This window comes from Penicillium concentricum (genome assembly GCF_028827145.1).
Source record: "Penicillium concentricum strain IBT 3081 chromosome Unknown utg000002l_segment0_segment0, whole genome shotgun sequence".
Taxonomy (NCBI): domain Eukaryota; kingdom Fungi; phylum Ascomycota; class Eurotiomycetes; order Eurotiales; family Aspergillaceae; genus Penicillium; species Penicillium concentricum.
In genome coordinates this window covers 3,913,114-3,931,678 of record NW_026622755.1, presented here as the reverse complement: position 1 = coordinate 3,931,678, position 18,565 = coordinate 3,913,114, and the positions used below count along the sequence as shown (strand labels likewise).

General features: G+C 47.9%; 8 protein-coding genes across 8 annotated transcripts; 5 read left to right on the top strand and 3 right to left on the bottom strand.

The window, feature by feature from the left end:
* Nucleotides 1-1,515: 1,515 nt before the first annotated feature.
* Nucleotides 1,516-3,196, top strand: N7517_005121 (putative C2H2 transcription factor (Con7); the record flags this gene model as incomplete). Its single annotated transcript, XM_056722851.1, has 4 exons — nucleotides 1,516-2,156; nucleotides 2,288-2,333; nucleotides 2,382-2,562; nucleotides 2,847-3,196. 4 exons carry the CDS (start codon nucleotides 1,516-1,518, stop codon nucleotides 3,194-3,196), a joined length of 1,218 nt encoding a protein of 405 aa, XP_056579101.1.
* A 2,931-nt stretch (nucleotides 3,197-6,127) lies between these two features.
* N7517_005120 (pentatricopeptide repeat-containing protein) lies at nucleotides 6,128-8,786 on the top strand (the record flags this gene model as incomplete). The annotated part of the gene is made up of 2 exons (XM_056722850.1): nucleotides 6,128-6,919; nucleotides 7,008-8,786. 2 exons carry the CDS (start codon nucleotides 6,128-6,130, stop codon nucleotides 8,784-8,786), a joined length of 2,571 nt encoding a protein of 856 aa, XP_056579100.1.
* A 706-nt stretch (nucleotides 8,787-9,492) lies between these two features.
* Nucleotides 9,493-11,138, top strand: N7517_005119 (xenobiotic compound monooxygenase, DszA family; the record flags this gene model as incomplete). The annotated part of the gene is made up of 4 exons (XM_056722849.1): nucleotides 9,493-9,603; nucleotides 9,654-9,842; nucleotides 9,893-10,140; nucleotides 10,211-11,138. 4 exons carry the CDS (start codon nucleotides 9,493-9,495, stop codon nucleotides 11,136-11,138), a joined length of 1,476 nt encoding a protein of 491 aa, XP_056579099.1.
* A 308-nt stretch (nucleotides 11,139-11,446) lies between these two features.
* On the top strand, nucleotides 11,447-12,529 carry N7517_005118 (Yip1 domain protein; the record flags this gene model as incomplete). Its single annotated transcript, XM_056722848.1, has 4 exons — nucleotides 11,447-11,534; nucleotides 11,604-12,012; nucleotides 12,070-12,219; nucleotides 12,280-12,529. 4 exons carry the CDS (start codon nucleotides 11,447-11,449, stop codon nucleotides 12,527-12,529), a joined length of 897 nt encoding a protein of 298 aa, XP_056579098.1.
* A 494-nt stretch (nucleotides 12,530-13,023) lies between these two features.
* N7517_005117 (uncharacterized protein) lies at nucleotides 13,024-15,353 on the top strand (the record flags this gene model as incomplete). The annotated part of the gene is made up of 5 exons (XM_056722847.1): nucleotides 13,024-13,063; nucleotides 13,150-13,173; nucleotides 13,292-14,322; nucleotides 14,390-15,232; nucleotides 15,288-15,353. The coding sequence occupies 5 exons, from the start codon at nucleotides 13,024-13,026 to the stop codon at nucleotides 15,351-15,353; spliced, it is 2,004 nt and encodes a 667-aa protein (XP_056579097.1).
* Nucleotides 15,354-15,884: 531 nt separating this feature from the next.
* N7517_005116 (uncharacterized protein) lies at nucleotides 15,885-16,343 on the bottom strand (the record flags this gene model as incomplete). The annotated part of the gene is made up of 2 exons (XM_056722846.1): nucleotides 15,885-15,909; nucleotides 15,961-16,343. The coding sequence occupies 2 exons, from the start codon at nucleotides 16,341-16,343 to the stop codon at nucleotides 15,885-15,887; spliced, it is 408 nt and encodes a 135-aa protein (XP_056579096.1).
* Nucleotides 16,344-17,152: 809 nt separating this feature from the next.
* On the bottom strand, nucleotides 17,153-17,604 carry N7517_005115 (O-methyltransferase family 2; the record flags this gene model as incomplete). The annotated part of the gene is made up of 3 exons (XM_056722845.1): nucleotides 17,153-17,307; nucleotides 17,359-17,488; nucleotides 17,596-17,604. 3 exons carry the CDS (start codon nucleotides 17,602-17,604, stop codon nucleotides 17,153-17,155), a joined length of 294 nt encoding a protein of 97 aa, XP_056579095.1.
* A 298-nt stretch (nucleotides 17,605-17,902) lies between these two features.
* Nucleotides 17,903-18,451, bottom strand: N7517_005114 (GNAT family N-acetyltransferase; the record flags this gene model as incomplete). The annotated part of the gene is made up of 1 exon (XM_056722844.1): nucleotides 17,903-18,451. The coding sequence occupies one exon, from the start codon at nucleotides 18,449-18,451 to the stop codon at nucleotides 17,903-17,905; it is 549 nt and encodes a 182-aa protein (XP_056579094.1).
* Between the last annotated feature and the right edge of the window lie 114 nt (nucleotides 18,452-18,565).

Sequence of the window (18,565 nt, the reverse complement as noted above, 5' to 3'; positions counted from 1 at the left end):
AACCTTTTTCAGCAGACTTTGACGCTAACCTTGAACAAGTCAGGCCTATCCACCGAGCTTCTCCAGTCTCCACCTGGAACTCCACTACTTTTCTCCTATTGGTGTAATTAGGACTGTCTTCGTCCACACTAGCCCTGGTCTTCCCGAGTCCCATCGCTTCTTCTTCCCCCGACTTGCGCTACACCCTTTTCTACCTTAGTTCCCTTTCCGTCTATACCCCTTTTAGACTCGGTTCCCTCGAGGTTCCTCGGGCACGCCATTCTTTAGCGCTCAAGGCTGGCTCCTCTCTGACATCTTGGTACACACGGGCCATATACGCTAGGTTCTCCCCCTCGAGTTGCGGGTAGACTAAGAGGCCTCCAGTTGGGAACCTAACCAGTAGTCCTTAGTAAAAAACAACAACACCTGTATACATCATTTATGATATTCCCATCCATAGTCAACAATTTCTATTAATGATAGGAGGAATTTGAGAAAAATATGTTGCCACTCTTCTCCTAGATGGTTCCGCTTTTTTTTTTCTTTCAGAAACCGAAAACCGAAAAAAAAACAAAAAAACGTGTGTTATCACACGGACATGGAAAGCTTAGCCGGTAAGGACGAGGGGAAAAAAGGGGGCCAAGTTAAATTATCGGAGGTGGAAGAAAAGGGAATGGGCCGAGATCAAAAGTAAATCGTTTATTCATTTTTATATTTCTCGGAATTTGGTTCTACATCTCTCTGTATTTATGTATCTTTCTACTCTATATGCCCCAATACGGAGCAGGTGAGACTGTTTATTGGAATATATGTTATATAAAATCAAAAAAGACAGAAAAAAGAAAAAAAAAAAAAAAAGATGTAATTTTCAAATGACCAACGATATCGCCAACCAAAATTACCTGGTCCACAGGATCCACAACATCCTCGGATCCCACGAGGATTGCTTTTCCTCTCTCCTAATCGTCTCACCTTTTAGGCCGCTCCAAAGTCGCGTTGACTCCTGACTTTTTCTTTAGTCTCTAGCTTCTTTTCCCCGTGGTTTTTCCGCCCCCGGTGCCTCGTGCTTACCGCCACCTGCAAGGCATCCTCGAACTAAGATTAAGCATCTAAGCACCTTGGTATCAACTTCATTTTTTTTTTTTTTTTACTACGCGCTTTCACCTTTACTTTTTTTTGGGTGTTGTGAAATTGTTCCTTTCCTCTCTGTCTCCAGATCTCTTATCTCGGCATCTGTGCGCAAACCTGTTTGATCAGCGTTTCGCGACTCAACTTCCCCCTCATATCAATTCCCTAGGAATTGAACCAAAAAAAAGGTACGTTCACAAATACAAAATCTAGAATGGTCAGCCACGATCCCAACGTGGCAACCTAGGCTTCCGTCCCTTGCTTGAAACGTGTCGGACCCGACTCGTCAATTTCCCCGACTTTTTTTCCCAAGGCTCATTGTTGTCTCGACGCGTCTCCACACAGGTCCAACGCACAAACTCTTTTCCATAGATTCGTCGGCATCCTTGCGCGCGAATCTTCTCTTTTATGGACAACCGGCCCACTTCCGAGTACGCACAGCCAGGTTCGCACCACCCAGACACCGTTTCCGACGCACCTTCTGAACAAAGGCCAGACCAATCTTCTGCTGCTGCTGCTCACTACACCCCGCAACCCGAGGTCCGACCTACGCCGCAGTACACGCCGCAACCTGAGGTTCGACCCAACATTTCCTCGGCCAACACCCCTCAGTCGGATTACGGTCTGAACCCTCCGCCGACCGCCCGTTCGCCTGCCTACCAGGACTACCTTCACCGTCCTCCCCAATCCTACGCCCCCAACTCCCAACCCGGTAGTGCGGCAGGTATGGCTCAAGCAACAAGTCCGTTCAACACCTTGCCTACGGGCCCGCGCAGTCCGCACTCAAAGTCTGACGCGCCCGTTCCTATAGATCCTTCGCTTCCGGCCAACAGCCCCACCTATCCTCCTCCCTACTCTCCTTATCAGCCTCAGGGGCATGAGATGGCGCAGTACCAGGGTCACCCCCTCCGCCTCAGCATATGTACGCGCGTCCCGATTGGCCTCATAGCTATGGACAACAACATCATGGATTGCCGGGACCTTATACTTCCCCGGCCACAACGGTTGGTTCCACCTCTCCTGCTGCATTCGGGCGGCGCGCTTCAAAGGTATGTTTTTGATGATTCCTGGGGGGAATATCTGAAGGCTTTTTACTTTGTTCAATCATTGTTGTCTTGGATACCTCTGGGGTTGACTATGCGGTCCGCCGGGTCACTGTCCTAGGGATTGTCAAAAACAGCGTACCTCTGCCCCTCCAATCGCTCCTTTTACGAGATGGGATTGGGGTTTCTATTGGGTTTGATCAAAGCTGATTTCATCTACTTTTAATCTAGGTCTACTCATTTGTCCCAATTCCTGGTGCACAACAGCATAAGCGTCCTCGTCGTCGTTACGAGGAAATTGAGCGCATGTATAAGTGTGGATGGAACGGGTGTGAGAAAGCATATGGTACTCTAAACCATTTGAATGCACACGTGACCATGCAATCGCACGGTGCGAAGCGTACTCCTGAGGGTAGGTCCATTTCTTTTTTGCTTTTAGATGCTCAATGGCCCATGCGACTAAGATCTTGGATCTTTTGTCGCAAATGGCTGGATCGGGTTAGCGCCGGCCGTTGGACGCTAGTGAGTTACACTAGATGTCGCGGGGCCCGCACTAGCGTGGCCGACGGCGTGGAGTTTAAGCTTGCCTCTTATCCCTTCCCGTCCCCTCGCTAGCATGGATAGTCCATCCTATTTCCCCATTTTGGCAAATGATTTTTTTATTACCCAAGTTCACAGCTGACTTTGCTCTTCCAGAATTCAAGGAAATCCGCAAGGAATGGAAGGCTCGCAAGAAGGAGGAAGAGGCTCAGCGTAAGGCTATTGAGGAGCGCGAGCGTGCTGCCGCTCAAGCTGCCCAGGCCAACCAAGTCGAGCCTCCCAACCCCTCTGACCCATCCCACGGACAGCCGCCTGCTTACGCCGGCGGAGTTCGCCCTCAACTCCCTCCGATCGGATACCAGCCCGCGGATAGCCAGGTCCCCAGCCAGTACGGTGGTCCTCCTGGCGGTGGCATGGTCTACCAGAACAACGGACAGATGGCCTACCCTCCCAACTACCCTCACTCTCCCTACCAGAGCGGACCGGTGTACCCGCAACGTGAGTAATGTCGCCGCCTCTTTCTCTCTATACCAGGATCGACCCTCTGGACTTCTCTTTCGACAAGGGCATCCTCGCCCGACCTGTCCGCTGATCCATAAATTCGCTACGGCTTCCAGAGACTCAATCCGCCAACTATCCGCAATAATCTTCCCCACATAATCACCTCTTCCGCTATGGACCTACACGGACGGAAACGCATTTGCTTTTTCTTTCTACTCACGATATCCCCTATCCTTGACTAATGTTCTCGTCCTGGATTCCGATTCCCATTCCCCCCATCACATCCCTTTCCGCCCCCAAGTCTTTCGTGCTATGATACCAACCTCAGCGACTTTTAATCCTGATCTGTCTAAGAGTGGCTTTTCCAGCTTTGTTCTATACCTGTCATCCTTTTTGTGTTAGAGTGCATCGAGCTGAGAGGGTGTGCCGCCCTTCTCCCTCCTCTCTCTCCGTTCTGTTTCCTACTTGAAATTTGATGCAGAAGTGGTGTATGTCTTAACTTTGTTTGCCCGTTTGCTGGGGCTGTGGCTTCAAGGGTGGTTTGGCGGCGGATTATTCGCATCTGTTTATTACTGACAGCATTCTCCCAAAATCGATTTCCCGGGGGTTCTTTGTTTTGTTCAGTTTTACTTGTTTGTCATTTCCTTTTGTCTGTCTTAACTTTGCTACATGCAAGTCTGTTCTCTTTCTCTCCTCTCTTGTCTCCATTTTCTTTCTATAACGTACATTACGCTCCACGGAGTCATGCTCCAATCTGATTATGTGTATTATTCATTTCCATATGTTCATTTCCATCTTTAGTGAATTCTCGGCAATCTGCTTAAATGTTGGATTCTAGTTGTCTTACTGATGTGGAGTACTATATACTTGAAAATTGTGTATGCAAAGGATGCCACAATTTTAGTGACATGGAGAGAATAAAGTAGGAAGCAGAATCTGCCAAATGGAGGATAGTGTACTCATGGCTTAATAGAAAACCAAAGAAAAGAAAATGCATTAAAATATCTTCTTCTCTGCTACGTGCCAGCCTGACCTAAGTATGCTATCAGAAAAGGCATAGATAGCCGAACCAGAGAGAATCAAACAGGTCTCATGATTATAGGAGTAAATCAGATTTAGCCACAAACAACCATGAAACCATTACAAGATAAGCTACGCCTAACCAAAATCAGCACTAAGTAGTACCGGCATTTACCATGGAACGAGCACAATACCATGCATTGAATGCCGTTTGATGTGCGTACGCACTGCTAACTACTGCACAAGGTACATATGCGTTGTACCTGACTAGGACCAATTAAGACAAAGCGCAGCACTGTATATGTGGGCTGTACAGCATACATAAGACAGGAAGCTAGTACACGGTACAGTAAAGTGTCTCCACGTGTTGGACGTTAGTATCAGCCACCGATATCATCGTGGGGGGACTGGTAATTTTCCTTTTAGAGTTATTCCTAATCATTTCTAGCTTGCTTCCTCTTCTTGCCTAGTTAGCCGCGTGCTATGTCACATTGCTTAGTGCTTAGTCTGTGTCTCGTATACTCCACTGGTGCTTCTTAGCTTCGGGCTAGTGTCGTGTGCTACTCTAGGCTGTGCGTCTTGTACAACCCTAGAAAGTATGTAGCCCTAGGGGTTGCTAGGTGCGTTCATAGAGTTTGCTTGTCTCTCCGAAGGTTTCCTTATTCTCTCTTCTCTTCCTATCTTCAGTACTCTAAATTGACTGCACGCTTTATTTGAGTGCAGACATAGTACCTAACATAAGGTCTTCTAGGCATATAGCTAAACATGTCCACCCTAGCCAATCATGAAATTCCCCCTGGAATATAATTCTCGAGCGTGTTGTACTTGATTCTTTATTTTTTGGAAAATCTCATATTATACACTAATAAATCCTTTCACTTAAACCCCACATTTATCTCGTATACAAATGGATATTCCAAGTCTAAAGGATCCGGTGATATAAGTACGAATTTTAACCTAGGAACTGGTAGAAATTGGTAAAGTGAAGAGTATGTAGGTTGTATGCCCCTATAAAAAGTTTTCACTAACCCTCTTTAAGAACTCAACCTTCTTTAGAGGTGGCGTCGTCCCCCAGCCCTCGATACTTTCTTTAATTCTTCTTCCTTTGAGAACCCCCAAAGCTTACTTGGATCTAAATATGGCCCCTGAGCCTAGAGGCGGGCTGTATACCTACTGTAACCTAAGATTAGTGACTGATCTACATGGATATATGTACATGTAGGTAAATGAGACAGGTCTACTATGTAGCTATACAAGACTGTTGAATTTTTAGATCATGGTTTGATGATTGTGTGTATACTTGGAATCGAATTATGGTAATATTTGGGTACAATGAAGGTTCTGAAACCTATGGCTTCGGCTAGACATCGAAAATCCAATAATAGAAAATCTATGAGACAGAAAATGTGATATAGAGGTGTTTGTATGAAGCTTTATGTCTCTTCAACATAGGTTGATTTAAAGTAGGTAATTACATCTTCATCCACGGATCTAAGTGTAACGCAGATCCAGATACCCCAACCTTGGAAAGGAACTAGTACACTAGTAAATTACTTAAAACGCACAGAAGACTCTTGGAAATGAGTAGCGCTCCCGTTAAGGCCCGCAAGGAACATGGGTTGGAATGGGAACTAAACTACATGCAGTCTAGACGAAGAACTTAAGTAGCCTCAGGCAAAACTTTATTCCTGCCTGAATTCCTGCCTGAATATACGGGCATAAAGTCTAGACCCGATATGAACTAGCGTCCGGTCCCTGCGAAATTGTTTCGCGGTCCATCGCCAGACATGTAATGAGGAAATAACAATCTGTTCTTGTTTTTCAATTTTGCCACTTTGCCATTGCTGAATCCGTGTCTCCCTTCTAGCATTGTGCAGGACACAAGCTTAACTCCTGGAGATCACAGTAATCCGGTCATGACATTTCGGTTTCCGGGCTCGCTCGTGAACAGAGCTTTGCGCAGCCGAATTCTCACCGCGCAGCAATACCGTGCTACTACTGCATCCCAACGACTACCACAGACATGGATCGCGTCAAGTGACTACCGCCGCTATACTTCTTCCTCCTCCTCCCACAACCGCTCTTCCGATAGAGATAGCGATTCTCGCCGCATAGGACATGGCCCAGAGCGCTACGAGAGGGTTGGCGATAAACATTTTAAAAATCGACATGGCAATAGACGGGATGTTCAGGATGTTAAATCTAGGGAGAATCATGACGTTTTGATGGCTATTGCGTCGGGTTCGTTCACTGGGCGGTACAACGAGCGCGAAGCTGAAAGTGAGGCTCTGGATCCCGAGGCTGCTGAAGGCGAGGACCTGGAAAACGATCCCTATGATTATCAGGACGGTGAAAACGAGGTGCAGGAGAACGATGTCTCTGATGACCAGACATCCAAAGAAGAAGATATTGAGGCCGATACCGCCGAAGGCGAGACCCCCGAGAACGACAGCTTTCGTGCCCCGCCTGGAGGAATGCCCAAGCTCACACCTAAGATTATCAATGAGGAGTTGAAATGGTTGAACGACCCTCGCAGAATGGCGGATCGGGTCGCGCGCATTTTGCACAGTGGTAACCCGGCCCTGGCGGCGGCCTTGGTTCGTGCTGGAACAAAGCAGGGCTTGAGATGTGATGTTGCCTGGAATCATCTTCTGCAATACTGCATGGATCAAAATCACCCGCTGGCTGCGTTCAAGTTCTACAATGATGTGAGTTTTATGTTCTGTTGTGCTCCCATCTCGGGAGTTGCCAGGGTTTGAGGGTTGGAGTTGTATTCTGACAGATTTTCTCTCCCAGATGAAAAAGCGTGGCAGGAAACCAACTCCCAGAACGTACACGATCATGCTGAAGGGCTTCAGCTCAGCCCCGAGGTCACTAGCTATGGCCAAGACTGCCGCCTCTGTATACCGCTCGATCGATTCACCAAACTCAGGAGTCAAGCTTGATATCATACACACCAACGCTATGCTTACAGTTTGCCATCGTCATTGGGACATGGATCGGCTGTGGAAAATTGCCGGTGACCTACCCGAAGAGGGACCAGGTGCCCCGGATGCTACCACATACACCATTATCTTGAACGCTGTCCAATTTGCAGCTCGCAGAGATGTGGAGAAAAAGTCTCCCGATCAGATTGAGGAGATTCTCGAACGGAAAGCCCAGGTTATTACCGAAGGCAAGCGGATTTGGGCCGATATCATCTGGCGTTGGAAGAACCAAACCTTGAAAATTGACAATGAACTTGTCAACGCCATGGCCAGTTTGCTTCTGGAAGGAGGCAGTGATATTGACTGTTACAATGTCATGGAATTGTACAAGCAAACCATGGGAATTCCCATACTGCAAAAGCGACCCACCGAGAACGAGAAGACGACCCGACGCAGAATCACCCCCGAACAAACTCAAGCCATTGAAGTCCAAGAGGCTACAAGGCAATCAAATATGGAAGATGTTCCGTTCGTAGACGAAAACAATCGACCAATCGAAAATTTGAAATCGGCCGCGGAAGTTGAGCAGGACTTGATAAAAGAAGTTGAGGAGACGCTGAAAGAGGAGGAAGAAATGGAAGAAGTGGAGGAGGAAGAAGAAGAAGACTTCACAGAACTCTTCAAACCCGTCGTTCCCCAGGCGGAGGAGCTATCATTCCTCAAACCAGACAGCAAGGAACTGACTCTTATCCTGAATGCTTGTTTCACCATGACCCAAGGGTCCGAGGGTGGGCAGGCCTACTGGAAACATATGACTTTGGAAGACCACGAATACCGCATTGACCCCGACACCTTCACCTACATCCAATATTTCCGCCTCCTCCGCATCTCTCGCTCCAGCAAAATCAGTGTCAAAACCATGCGGGAGCAAATGGTTCCCTCCGGCCAAGCAACCGGAACAGCATTCCACGTCGCTCTCAGTGTCTGCCGTCGTGATCGCCGCAACCACTCAGTTCTCCAACACGCGAATGAGCTGCTCGCTTTGATGGACAAAGCATTGATTCTACCTGATATTCGCGTCCTCGAGGGCTATCTGGAAACGATCCAGATCCTTTCTGCCAACCCGTCTGTCCTTCTACACCTCAGAGGACTCGAAACAGCCGAAACCTCCAAATCTTCCAAATCCACTAAATTGCACGAGATGGGCAGGAAGCTACAAGCGAAGCTGCGACTAGCTGCTGTCGCCACCTTACGGCCATATATCCTCCAGCTGCATGAGGCAATGGAGAACGGCAAACCAGAGTCAAAGACTCGCTGGAGTGCCATCCAGAACACAATGTCAGATTCTGTCGCCGGTCCGGCGGCTGTGAAGATCATGTCGCGGGTTCGTCTGGTGGTTGACGACACCCTCAAGCTTGACTATAAGACTTATGTTTCCAAGACTGAGCGCAAGGCCCTTGAGGCTGACTCGAAGATGCTGAAGAAGTATTCTGACAAGGATGTTATTGCGACTTGGAAGAGAAAGAAGGTATACCCGACGATTCAGCAGAAGGAGGAAGCCCGGGAACGCATCAAAAAGTTCCAGTGGGAGGCTCGCAACTCTCGGAGTGAAGAAAGTTCGGATCAGCAAGAGGAATTTTCCTCGTGAGAAGCTCAGATTGAGGCTTGATCAAATTCGTGGTTTTGCACACGACGAGACCGAGTGAGGTCTCGATTGTATTATGTTTGTATATCACACATTGGGGGCTATAGATGGCGTTGCATATTTGCATTATGTACATAATACCATTTGGTACATTCTCTACTTCTAACATTGAACAATAATCATGATCCTAAAGGGATTTGATGTTGCTGTCAAATTGTAAGATGTATGATCCTCCGAGCTTTTGTATATGCTCCCCTATATCAACTTTGATAGATTCAAGTCATATCATTATTATCCTGATATTTCTACCCTCTATTTTAAAATATTGACGAAAATCAATTGAAAGGAGTATAGTATGTAATGATCTGCCGAGTCGGGTTGAACAAAGCGTCACGCAATCTGTCCGTCGATGATGAATCCTACAATATTGTAAATACTGTGGGGATAATGGCGAATGTTTGATCTACACAGTTCATTCTACAAAGTAAGAATTCACCAGGGCTCGGATGTCTGCCATTCCCCTATTTCGGATTGTCGATGGCGCAAGATGCGTGTGCGATGGGCAAATTCTAAGATGGTGCGGGGATAGTACCTGGGAGTGGTTTGCGACATGAGAGGTCACTTATAGACCATCGCTAGATATTTTTTGAACTTGCGGAAGTCTTGAACGCAAGAAAGGAAGCATCTTTTATCCCGAAAACTGCGAATCATGGGAGACAGTGCAGCTAAGGATGGCTCGGCCGGCAATGGCAAGAAACAAATCTTGCTTAATGCTTTTGACATGTCGACCGTGGGACACTTGTCCCCTGGACAATGGAGGGTTGGTATGGGAATCGAAGTTGAAGGGCCAAAACGCTGACAGCTGTACAGAATCCCAAAGACAAGTCTGCGACCAAGCGAACACTTGGGTACTGGATAGACTTGGCGAAGCTGTTGGAGCGCGGTGGAATCAACGCATTGTTCCTGGCAGATACAACTGGAGGTTATGATACCTATGAGGGCAAACTGGACGAGTGTATTCGGCGCGCGGCGCAATGGCCAGTGACAGACCCGACTATCGTGAGTGTCAAAAAACAGGATTTCCGATCTGGGTCTGACTTTCTGGTTAGCCCATTTCAGCAATGGCTGCAGTGACAAAGAATCTGGCGTTTGGCATCACGGCCTCGACTTCATTCGAGCAGCCCTTTTTGTTGGCTAAGCGCTTCTCAACCCTGGACCATTTGACCAATGGCCGGCTGGGTTGGAACATTGTGACCTCATATAAGAAAGCGGCTTTCAAAGCCATTGGCTTGGATACTCCCATTGAGCATGACGAACGGTACCGCCAAGCAGATGAGTATTTGAGGGTGCTCTATAAGTGAGTTACATGTCTATAGATCAGCTAGGGTGATGCTGTTGAAGACTGACTCGGCCATTGTTACGTATAGACTGTGGGAGGGTTCCTGGGCTCCGGATGCGTTGTCGCCCAACCCCGAAGCAGACACGTACGTAGACCCGGATAAAGTGCGCCAGATCAACCACAAGGGCAAGTACTTCTCATTGAGTACGCGGCACATCGTCGACCCCTCTCCGCAGCGGACACCGTTCCTTTTCCAGGCAGGGACCTCACCTGCAGGATCAGAATTTGCCTCAACTCACGCGGAGGCAATCTTTGTCTCTGCCCATTCACCAGAGGTGTTGCGGCCGAAGATTGCAAATATCCGCAAGCTGGCTGCAGAACGAGGCCGTGACCCACAGTCCATTAAGTTCTTTGGTACCTTCACGCCCATTATAGGCGAGACTGATGAAGAGGCGTGGGCGAAGTACGAGGAGCTGAAGAAGTACGCCTCGGTGATTGGAGGACTGGTTCTTTTCAGCGGATGGACGGGCATTGACATTTCCAAAATCCCATTGGACCAAGACATCACGGCTGCAGACTCGTTGGAGGCAAACAAAATCACTAGTTTACTTGACTCATTACTCACGACCAGCAAGGAGATCCCGCGCTGGACGCCTCGTGTGGTTGCTGAGAGGGCTGCAATCGGTGGTCTTGGTCCGGTGGGTATTGGAAGCCCTGCTACTGTTGCCGATGAGATGGAGCGTTGGGTCCGAGAGGCTGGCCTCGATGGGTTCAATCTTGCCTATGTTACCACGCCTGGCACTTTTGAGGAGGTGGTTGACCTGCTCATCCCCGAGCTGAGGCGGCGCGGTCTTTATCCTGAGCTTCCAGAACCTTCAGAACCACCTCTCACAGCCCGTGAGAAGGTATTTGGCAAGGGACAGAAAGAGCTCAGGGCTGATCATATCGGAAGCAAGTACAAGTACGATGTGTATCAGGAAGAAGAGCCGTATGTTGACAGTACCGAGGAAAAGTGATTGTCAAATTAATGACATTGGATGATCATTCAATTTACATATGAAGATAAAGAAAACTTTTGGATAAATCAGAAAGCTCATAATAAGACGTGCATTGTAGAAGTGAAAGGTGAAACAAAACGTGCCTGGTAACATTACCCGTGACCTGGTACGTAATGCCACTCTAGCCTTTCCGGGACAGCTCGACCAACTCGCTTTCATACTCCTCGATTACCTTGACCTTTCCTGTCTACTTCGCCTCTGAGAGGACTAAAGGAGTGCCATTCTTGCGCTAGACTTTCGACCGTCACGACCATACTACGCGAACCATGGCTACCGTACACCAAAGCCACCACCATGGTGACCCCCATGATGATGATTCTCTCCTTGGTGATGATTTGATCGAAGCCGACGATGGTGAGTAATTTTGTTCGCCCCTCTTGGCTACTAGCGTATCAGCACGATCCTAATTCAGTGTGGTTCTAGCTATCGACGCTGACGACCCCCTGCGCGATACCTCCGATACGGCCCCTCTGCGAGGCAACATCGAATCCAGCTCGAGCAACCGAGGCAATGCCTCCGGTTATGGAAACTACCTCACATCCTCTATCGGTGGTGAAGATCGCCGTGCGACACAGAATACCATCGATGAGAGTGTTTGGGACACATTGTCACGCGACTTGATTGCCGTGTGGGAGAAGATGCGCCAGGTGCTTTGGCCGAAGTACTTGCTTGGAGGGATGATGCAGCGCGGAGGCAGTGGCACCGCTGATTCTGAGCAAGGTGGAATGTCTGGATTTGGTGGTAACATCCGGGGACTCGTTGGACGCTGGCCGGATGCCGACGTGGTCCTGCAGGGCGGCATGAGCGATGGGTTGCGGGACTGGGATCTCTGGTAAGCTATCCCACACACGAAAACTTAGCATAGAAACTAACGAATGGCTTACTCTAGGGGACCGCTTGTCTTTTGTCTGGTCCTGAGTTTGTTCTTGTCTGTCGCAAAGGGTGACCAATCGTCCGTGGTTTTCTCGGGTGTTTTCTGTCTTGTCTGGATCGGAGAAGCCGCCGTGACTCTCCAGATCAAGCTCCTTGGTGGCAAGATGTAAGTGTTATATGGAGCGTCCCTCAAAAATCGTTGTTTACTGACATTGTGGTCTGTTAGTTCTTTCTTCCAGTCGATTTGCATTATCGGCTATACGTTATTCCCCCTGGTCATCGCCGCAATGCTGAGTGCACTGGGTCTTCCTACTATCGCACGGATACCGGTATATCTTGTGTTAGTCGCATGGTCTTTAGCAGCTGGAGTAAGCATCTTAGGAGGCTCGGGAGTGGTGCGGAACCGAGTCGGCATCGCAGTGTACCCACTGTTTGTGTTCTACATTGCGATTGGATGTCTCTGTTTCATCAGTTAGAGCTCTCTATGATATTGTGCTCGAAAGTTGAGAAAATGCGCCGTCACATGCCTCTGATAGGCATCGGCGCAACCTCAATAACATTGGATATTAGAATAGCGCGGATACCGGTATATCCCAAACTTGAATTGAATTTATGTGTATTGTTCTACCGAGGCAACAATAGATGATTGTTTTAGATCAATATGCTTTGTTTCTATTTACATTGATGCTCTATTCAGAACCCGTTTGTTGGGCCCCGCACCCGGCGGTCAACTTATAAGAACCGGCAAGCTAGCTTTTCCTTCTTCTCTCACCTTTTCACCCTTCCATCCTCTTGTTATTCTGTCAAAGTTCGCAAACTTCAAGTCTTCCGTTCTTCGTCGATTCGGCTGGTCCCAATCGATCCGATCTGTTCATCTGCGGTTATCGTGACCTGTGAAGCTCCGATTAACTCAATTTCGACATATCTGGAATACCCAATATCTTTGAATTTGTCCTCAGGACGCGACACCATGACTTCTGCCTCTCGTGAGCAGAACTCCTCGGCAGGTGGTATGTCATCATTGCTTGGGCGCATAGCCTCAAATCCCCCACATAGTTGGGCAGTTTCGCTAACAACTTCAAAGCTCCGGAAACAGAGCAACTGAAAATGGAACACAGAGGTACGTGTTAATCCAGCGATCCGTCTTTGTTCCGCCCTGCAGCTTTCCTTTTTATCTTCAATACCCTTTGCCGCGGCTTTCTCCGACGTATATGTGATCTGACGATATCGTCTTACAGTAACCGCGCAGTCGCCCCCATCCGACAATGACAGCGGCGAACGCCCCGTGCGACAACAGCTCAAGGAGACCAATCTCGACTCTGTGGGCGAAAACAACGGTCCTGCTCGTCCAAACCGAAAGCGCTCCCTCGACAACACAGATGGAGCAACCGACAACCCCCCAACCAAGCGATCTCGGGAGTGTACCCCGGATAACCTAAAGGCTTCCACGGAAGACAAATCCAACCACGCCGGAATCCCCAAAGATGCCACTACTCAAAATGTGAGTAACAATGTACCGGCCACAACACCTGCGAACACTATTCCCGAGACCAAGGTCCAGTTTCCCCTTGTCCTTGAGCTCAAGGTCTCAATTGGTGGATCCGAGCAAATTACCCATATGACGATTCCTGTTGAGATCGATATCAAGCTGCCCGGTAGACTGTTCTCCTTGACTTCCTCGACTGCGAGATCCGCTGAAGGCGAATCCTCCAAAACCCATGTCACCGGCCCTTCTGCAAACCCCATTCTTCCATCTGGAAGCCCTTCCCCTGGACACCCTTCCCCTCCACACAATTCCCCCGTACACCCTTCATCTGGACAAGCTGTATCTGAATATTACGCACATGAGGACCCTTCATTCTACATATATGAAGATCCTGAGTCAATTGGAGACCATTCATCTGAAGACTCTCTGCCTGACTACTGTTCACCTGGATTCCTGTCCTCTCCGCCTCCTCCCCTCAGTTCAACGCACCCCGATTATCCCATACCCACGGTTGAAATTACTGGTTCTAACCACTCTCAATACCCACAGAATCTTGAAACGACCGCCGGCGGAAACGAAGATGATTCTTCACAAATCCTCAAGAAGAAACGGAGCCGAGAACAGCTTGAAGATGATGTCTCGCAAAATTCTCACGCTGCGACTGACTCCGCTCTCGGTTTGGATGAGGCAACTTCATCGGACGAAAAACGTACTACCGAAGGACAACCCGAGAAGAAGAGACCTCGCGACAATTCGGAGGAGCGCAAGGCTAAGGTGGATCAGGTGAGTTTGCTGCCTCGACTCCCCCAACTTTTTCCTTCCACCTTTCACTAACGCTTACTTCTGACAGACTTTCACTGCGAGTGCGTTCGGACAGTCTGCCAACGCGCCCTCACCTTTCGCAATTCCTGCAACTAAATCGACATCTGATGCTTCGCCTTTTGCAACCACCGGTGCCTCCACTACTGGTTTCGGTGCCCTCGGATCTGGCTTCTCTGCCTTTGGCAGCCCTTTCTCTGCCCCATCTGGTAAACTGACTAGTTTCGCGTCTCCCAATGCACCCGCTGCTTTCTCTGGAACAACTGGTAAACTGACCAGTTTCGCATCTGCCAACGCCCCTGCCAGTTTCTCTGGAACAGCTGGTAAACTGACCAGTTTCGCGTCTCCTAATGCCCCCGTTTCCTTTGGCGAATCCAATGACAAGACCCTCGGCGCAAAGCAATCCGACAACGAAGAGAGTGACAATGAAGCAGCGGGTGAACCCGATGGCACCTTTGTTGCCGAGAAGACCGACGAGCGTTTCCACGAACAAACTGGTATGGACCCCTTTTTGAAGCCCACCCTCAGGATCCCAAATATGGTCAGTCACTCATTCCAGCGTGAAAATCCAGTTGAAACCGGCGAAGAAAATGAGACCACCAAGTTCTCAGCCAAGGGAAAGCTGTACTACTTTGACGACAAGAAATGGAAGGAACGTGGTATTGGCACCTTCAAGGTTAACCTCAAGACGGAGTCCAATGGAAAGAAATCTGGCCGCATGATTATGCGCGCCGATGGTGCTTTGCGTGTTATGTTGAACAGTGCGATTTGGCATAGTATGCCCTTTGGCGATACCAAGAGTGCTCGCCCAGCCACTCGGGATATTTATCTCGCCAGCAAGGAAGATGAGAAAGTTGTTAGCCTGCTTCTCCGGGTAAGTCTCCATATTCTCAACAATGTTTGATGATAATGCTAACGAATCAACACAGCTTGGCGGCGAAAAGTCCGCTCAGGAACTCTATGATGTGCTAAAGGACACCTTGGAGAAGATTTAAGCTACATGTGGTCATGTTGATACATGTAAATAAAGAAAACAGAAAACACAAAAAAGAAAAAAAAGAGCCACTCTCGTGGCTCAGAGTTGTTATTGCAGATTATTAGCGATCTTTAATACACTTGTGTGAATATCGAATCTTTTTCAACATTTCTTTGCCTAGCATGTTATCTCCTATTCCATAAAGCACCTATGCCCTGGTCTAAGGTGCTTTCATTGTAACCTTTATCTCGTTAATGTTTAATGGCATTGCTTCACTAATATAGAGTATTCTTTTTCTTCTCATCTCACCTAGCCCTACCTCAGCCACGTCCAAGTACCACAACCTGCACTCAAAATTTCCTTTCCCCATGAACTCGAAGAGCATGCTCTCCCAAATTATCCTTTCGATTAAAGGATCTACCGCACCCTTCTCTGTGGCAGTTGTAAGCACCGGGAAAGAGATGCTGTGTCTCAATGTGTCGCCAAAGGACATGTAACCGACCAAACGATTTAGTGGATCGACAGCCCTTCCATTCACATTGAAACGGCTCTACCGACGCTCTGAAAGAAAACGACTGTTAGTAAATGAAGGAAGTGTCCAAATATGGTTCATCATCGTGACTTACTCGGCCTTGTGAGGTATAGGATAAGCTCGAGATCTCTGGCTCCTGGCCTGGGTGTCATGATTAGGCATGCATTGTGGTGTACTTTGCATAGAATGAGCAGGCTGCGGCGAAAGAGGCGGCGGCTGACCAAGCATAGGGGCAGTGTAGGCCATGGGCTGGCTAGTCCCTACAGTACCCTCTGCGATAGAGTATTGCGAGGTGTACTTGGCATTGCTCACTCCTGCTTGGCCTTGTGTTGGATGAAGTATGTTCGGGTTCGCAGCGAGAAAGGAGTATTGCGAGTACGAAAAAGGGCTCCCACTGGGCTCGTCGAGATACTCAGTTTCCTGGTATCGCTCATTGAAGAGGGATGGATTGTCTGATACAGCTAGAGGCCAATTCATATCTGATGTTTGGAAGTTGAATAGAAATGTTTAAGTCTGCGGAGTTGCTTAGAGCAAATATTGATAGAGTGAATGTTGGGGATAAGGATTACTTTTCCACAGGGGATGTAGAGGATTCAATATCTGAAGAGCCAACGGATTTGATATGAAAATGCACATCTTGCACCCAGTCAGGGGATCAAGATAATTTGATTAGGCATTCGTGGGGGTTCTAATATAGCTTTGGATGCAGGTGAGAGTAGATGTATACAGTCTAATCACCCAGGTTCCGATTGCCTTTTTAATTTTTAATTCGGATTAACTGAGTACCAATCCTATCTATAGGCGCGTATTCAGCTGACTTAGTCGCCCGCACAGAGGATAATTATGGCGATATGAGGCCGGTACGGAGTACTGGATCCCTAAATTAATTAATAGGGACTTTGGGCACATGGCAGGTGGCGCAGAATTTCAACCTTGTTCAGTTCTCATCTCACAGGTTGTTTTTTTTTTTTTGACAATTCATAGTCTTTACATGCTTACCCAAAGACTTAAATCATTTCTACGAATTTTTCATCCCCAATCAGAGATAGATATATCTTAGGCCCTAAGCCCTAAGGTTATGAACGTCGAGAAGGATTAATTTCGCACTGTAGGACCGATGCTTGCCTGGGTAGCACTACAGAGCCAAAAAAAAAAAGTATTATGACTATACAATTCTTGTATCTGCCATAATTGTATATCTTAGGTAGCCACTCGTGGCTATCCAGCTGCTGACTGACCCTCCTGCCACTCCAATTCAAGCCGGTGCTAGAGCTCATGCCGTCGAATCATTTTATAGCTTCAACAATACCCTCGCCGCTTCCAGGAGGCTGATAGAAGTTGACATTTGTCAGCCCCACAGATGCAATAAGATCCCGCCACTGCTTTTCAGACCGTCCAAACACAGCAACTTGGACCATCATCATGATGCTCAATCTCAAAGCTAAGTATGGTCAATAAAACTTTCTAGGAGATTAGAAGTGTAGATGAAAACATTGCACTGACCAGGCTCGAGTGGTTGCTTCCATGATCGGGTCTGCCATCATCATGGTAAGAGGTGAGGGCTTGAAGTGTTGTACTCCATCCTGCTTGATAGATCCTGTTGCGGCGAGAAGCCGAGTAATCTGGTCTTGAGAAATTAGCATATTAATTCCATACGGGCGAGTGCAATCATATTCAGGCAGAAATTGATGATTGATGATCAATGATAGGCAATGACAGAAATACTCACCGTCCACATTGGGATGAATGCCTCTGGCGAAGGATAGTAAGGGCTTCATCACGACTGCCTTCCAAGTTAGAATATGCCCCAACTTAATCGGCACCGGAGATGATGGTTGTTCACGATTAGTTCCACTAATAATGAACAACCATCATAGTAGCCTTTTGGTCCGCGTGGAGTTTGAAGGCTCTGGTTCGGGGCCTATAATGAAGGACATAGTATGACTTTTAGCTGATAAATAGAACGGCACTAGGTCCGTCTGACTTCAAGGTATCAACTACTGCATAACTTCTCTGCATCACAACAAGGCGACCTCTCACTGTCTGATTTGCTGCCATTCCTTCTTAAGAATACCCAAATGCACTTCATCCCACCATTTATCGTCCTTAAACAAGCACTCCCTTCTCCGTCCCTCCTCCCGGAAGCCAAGTTTATGATAAGTCTTCTGTGCGCGAGGGTTCCAACCAAAAACGTTGCACTCCACCCGGTGTAGACCAGCATTCTTGAATGCCCAGTCAAGCATCCAGTTGATTGCCTCGGTGCCATATCCCTGGTTTTGATATTCCTTCTTTATATCGATACCGAATTCTGAGCAACGGTGATGAGCCATATCTGGACTTGCAGACTTTAAGAAAAGTGTGCCGATGCGCTCATAACCAGTTCTGTAGATAACCACAAACAACAGTGAGTTCTCAATGAGTTGTTTTCTGATGTTTTCAGTGAATTGGCGGTTAACAGGTCGTATAAGTGATGCACATGAGTTCGTGAAGGCCACCGGATCACTCTGGATAGAATGGAAGAAGTCGTCATCCTCAGGAGAGTTAAAACTTTGGTATTCAAGACGTTCGGAGAAGAATAAGTCCATGCTGCCGTTGATCAAGATGGGAAAGAGGGACAGGAGAAAAATATGCGAGAAATATCTCCGAGGGTCGCGACTCGCAACTATATATGTGAGGGGCTCTTTGTTTGGTCAGGTGAC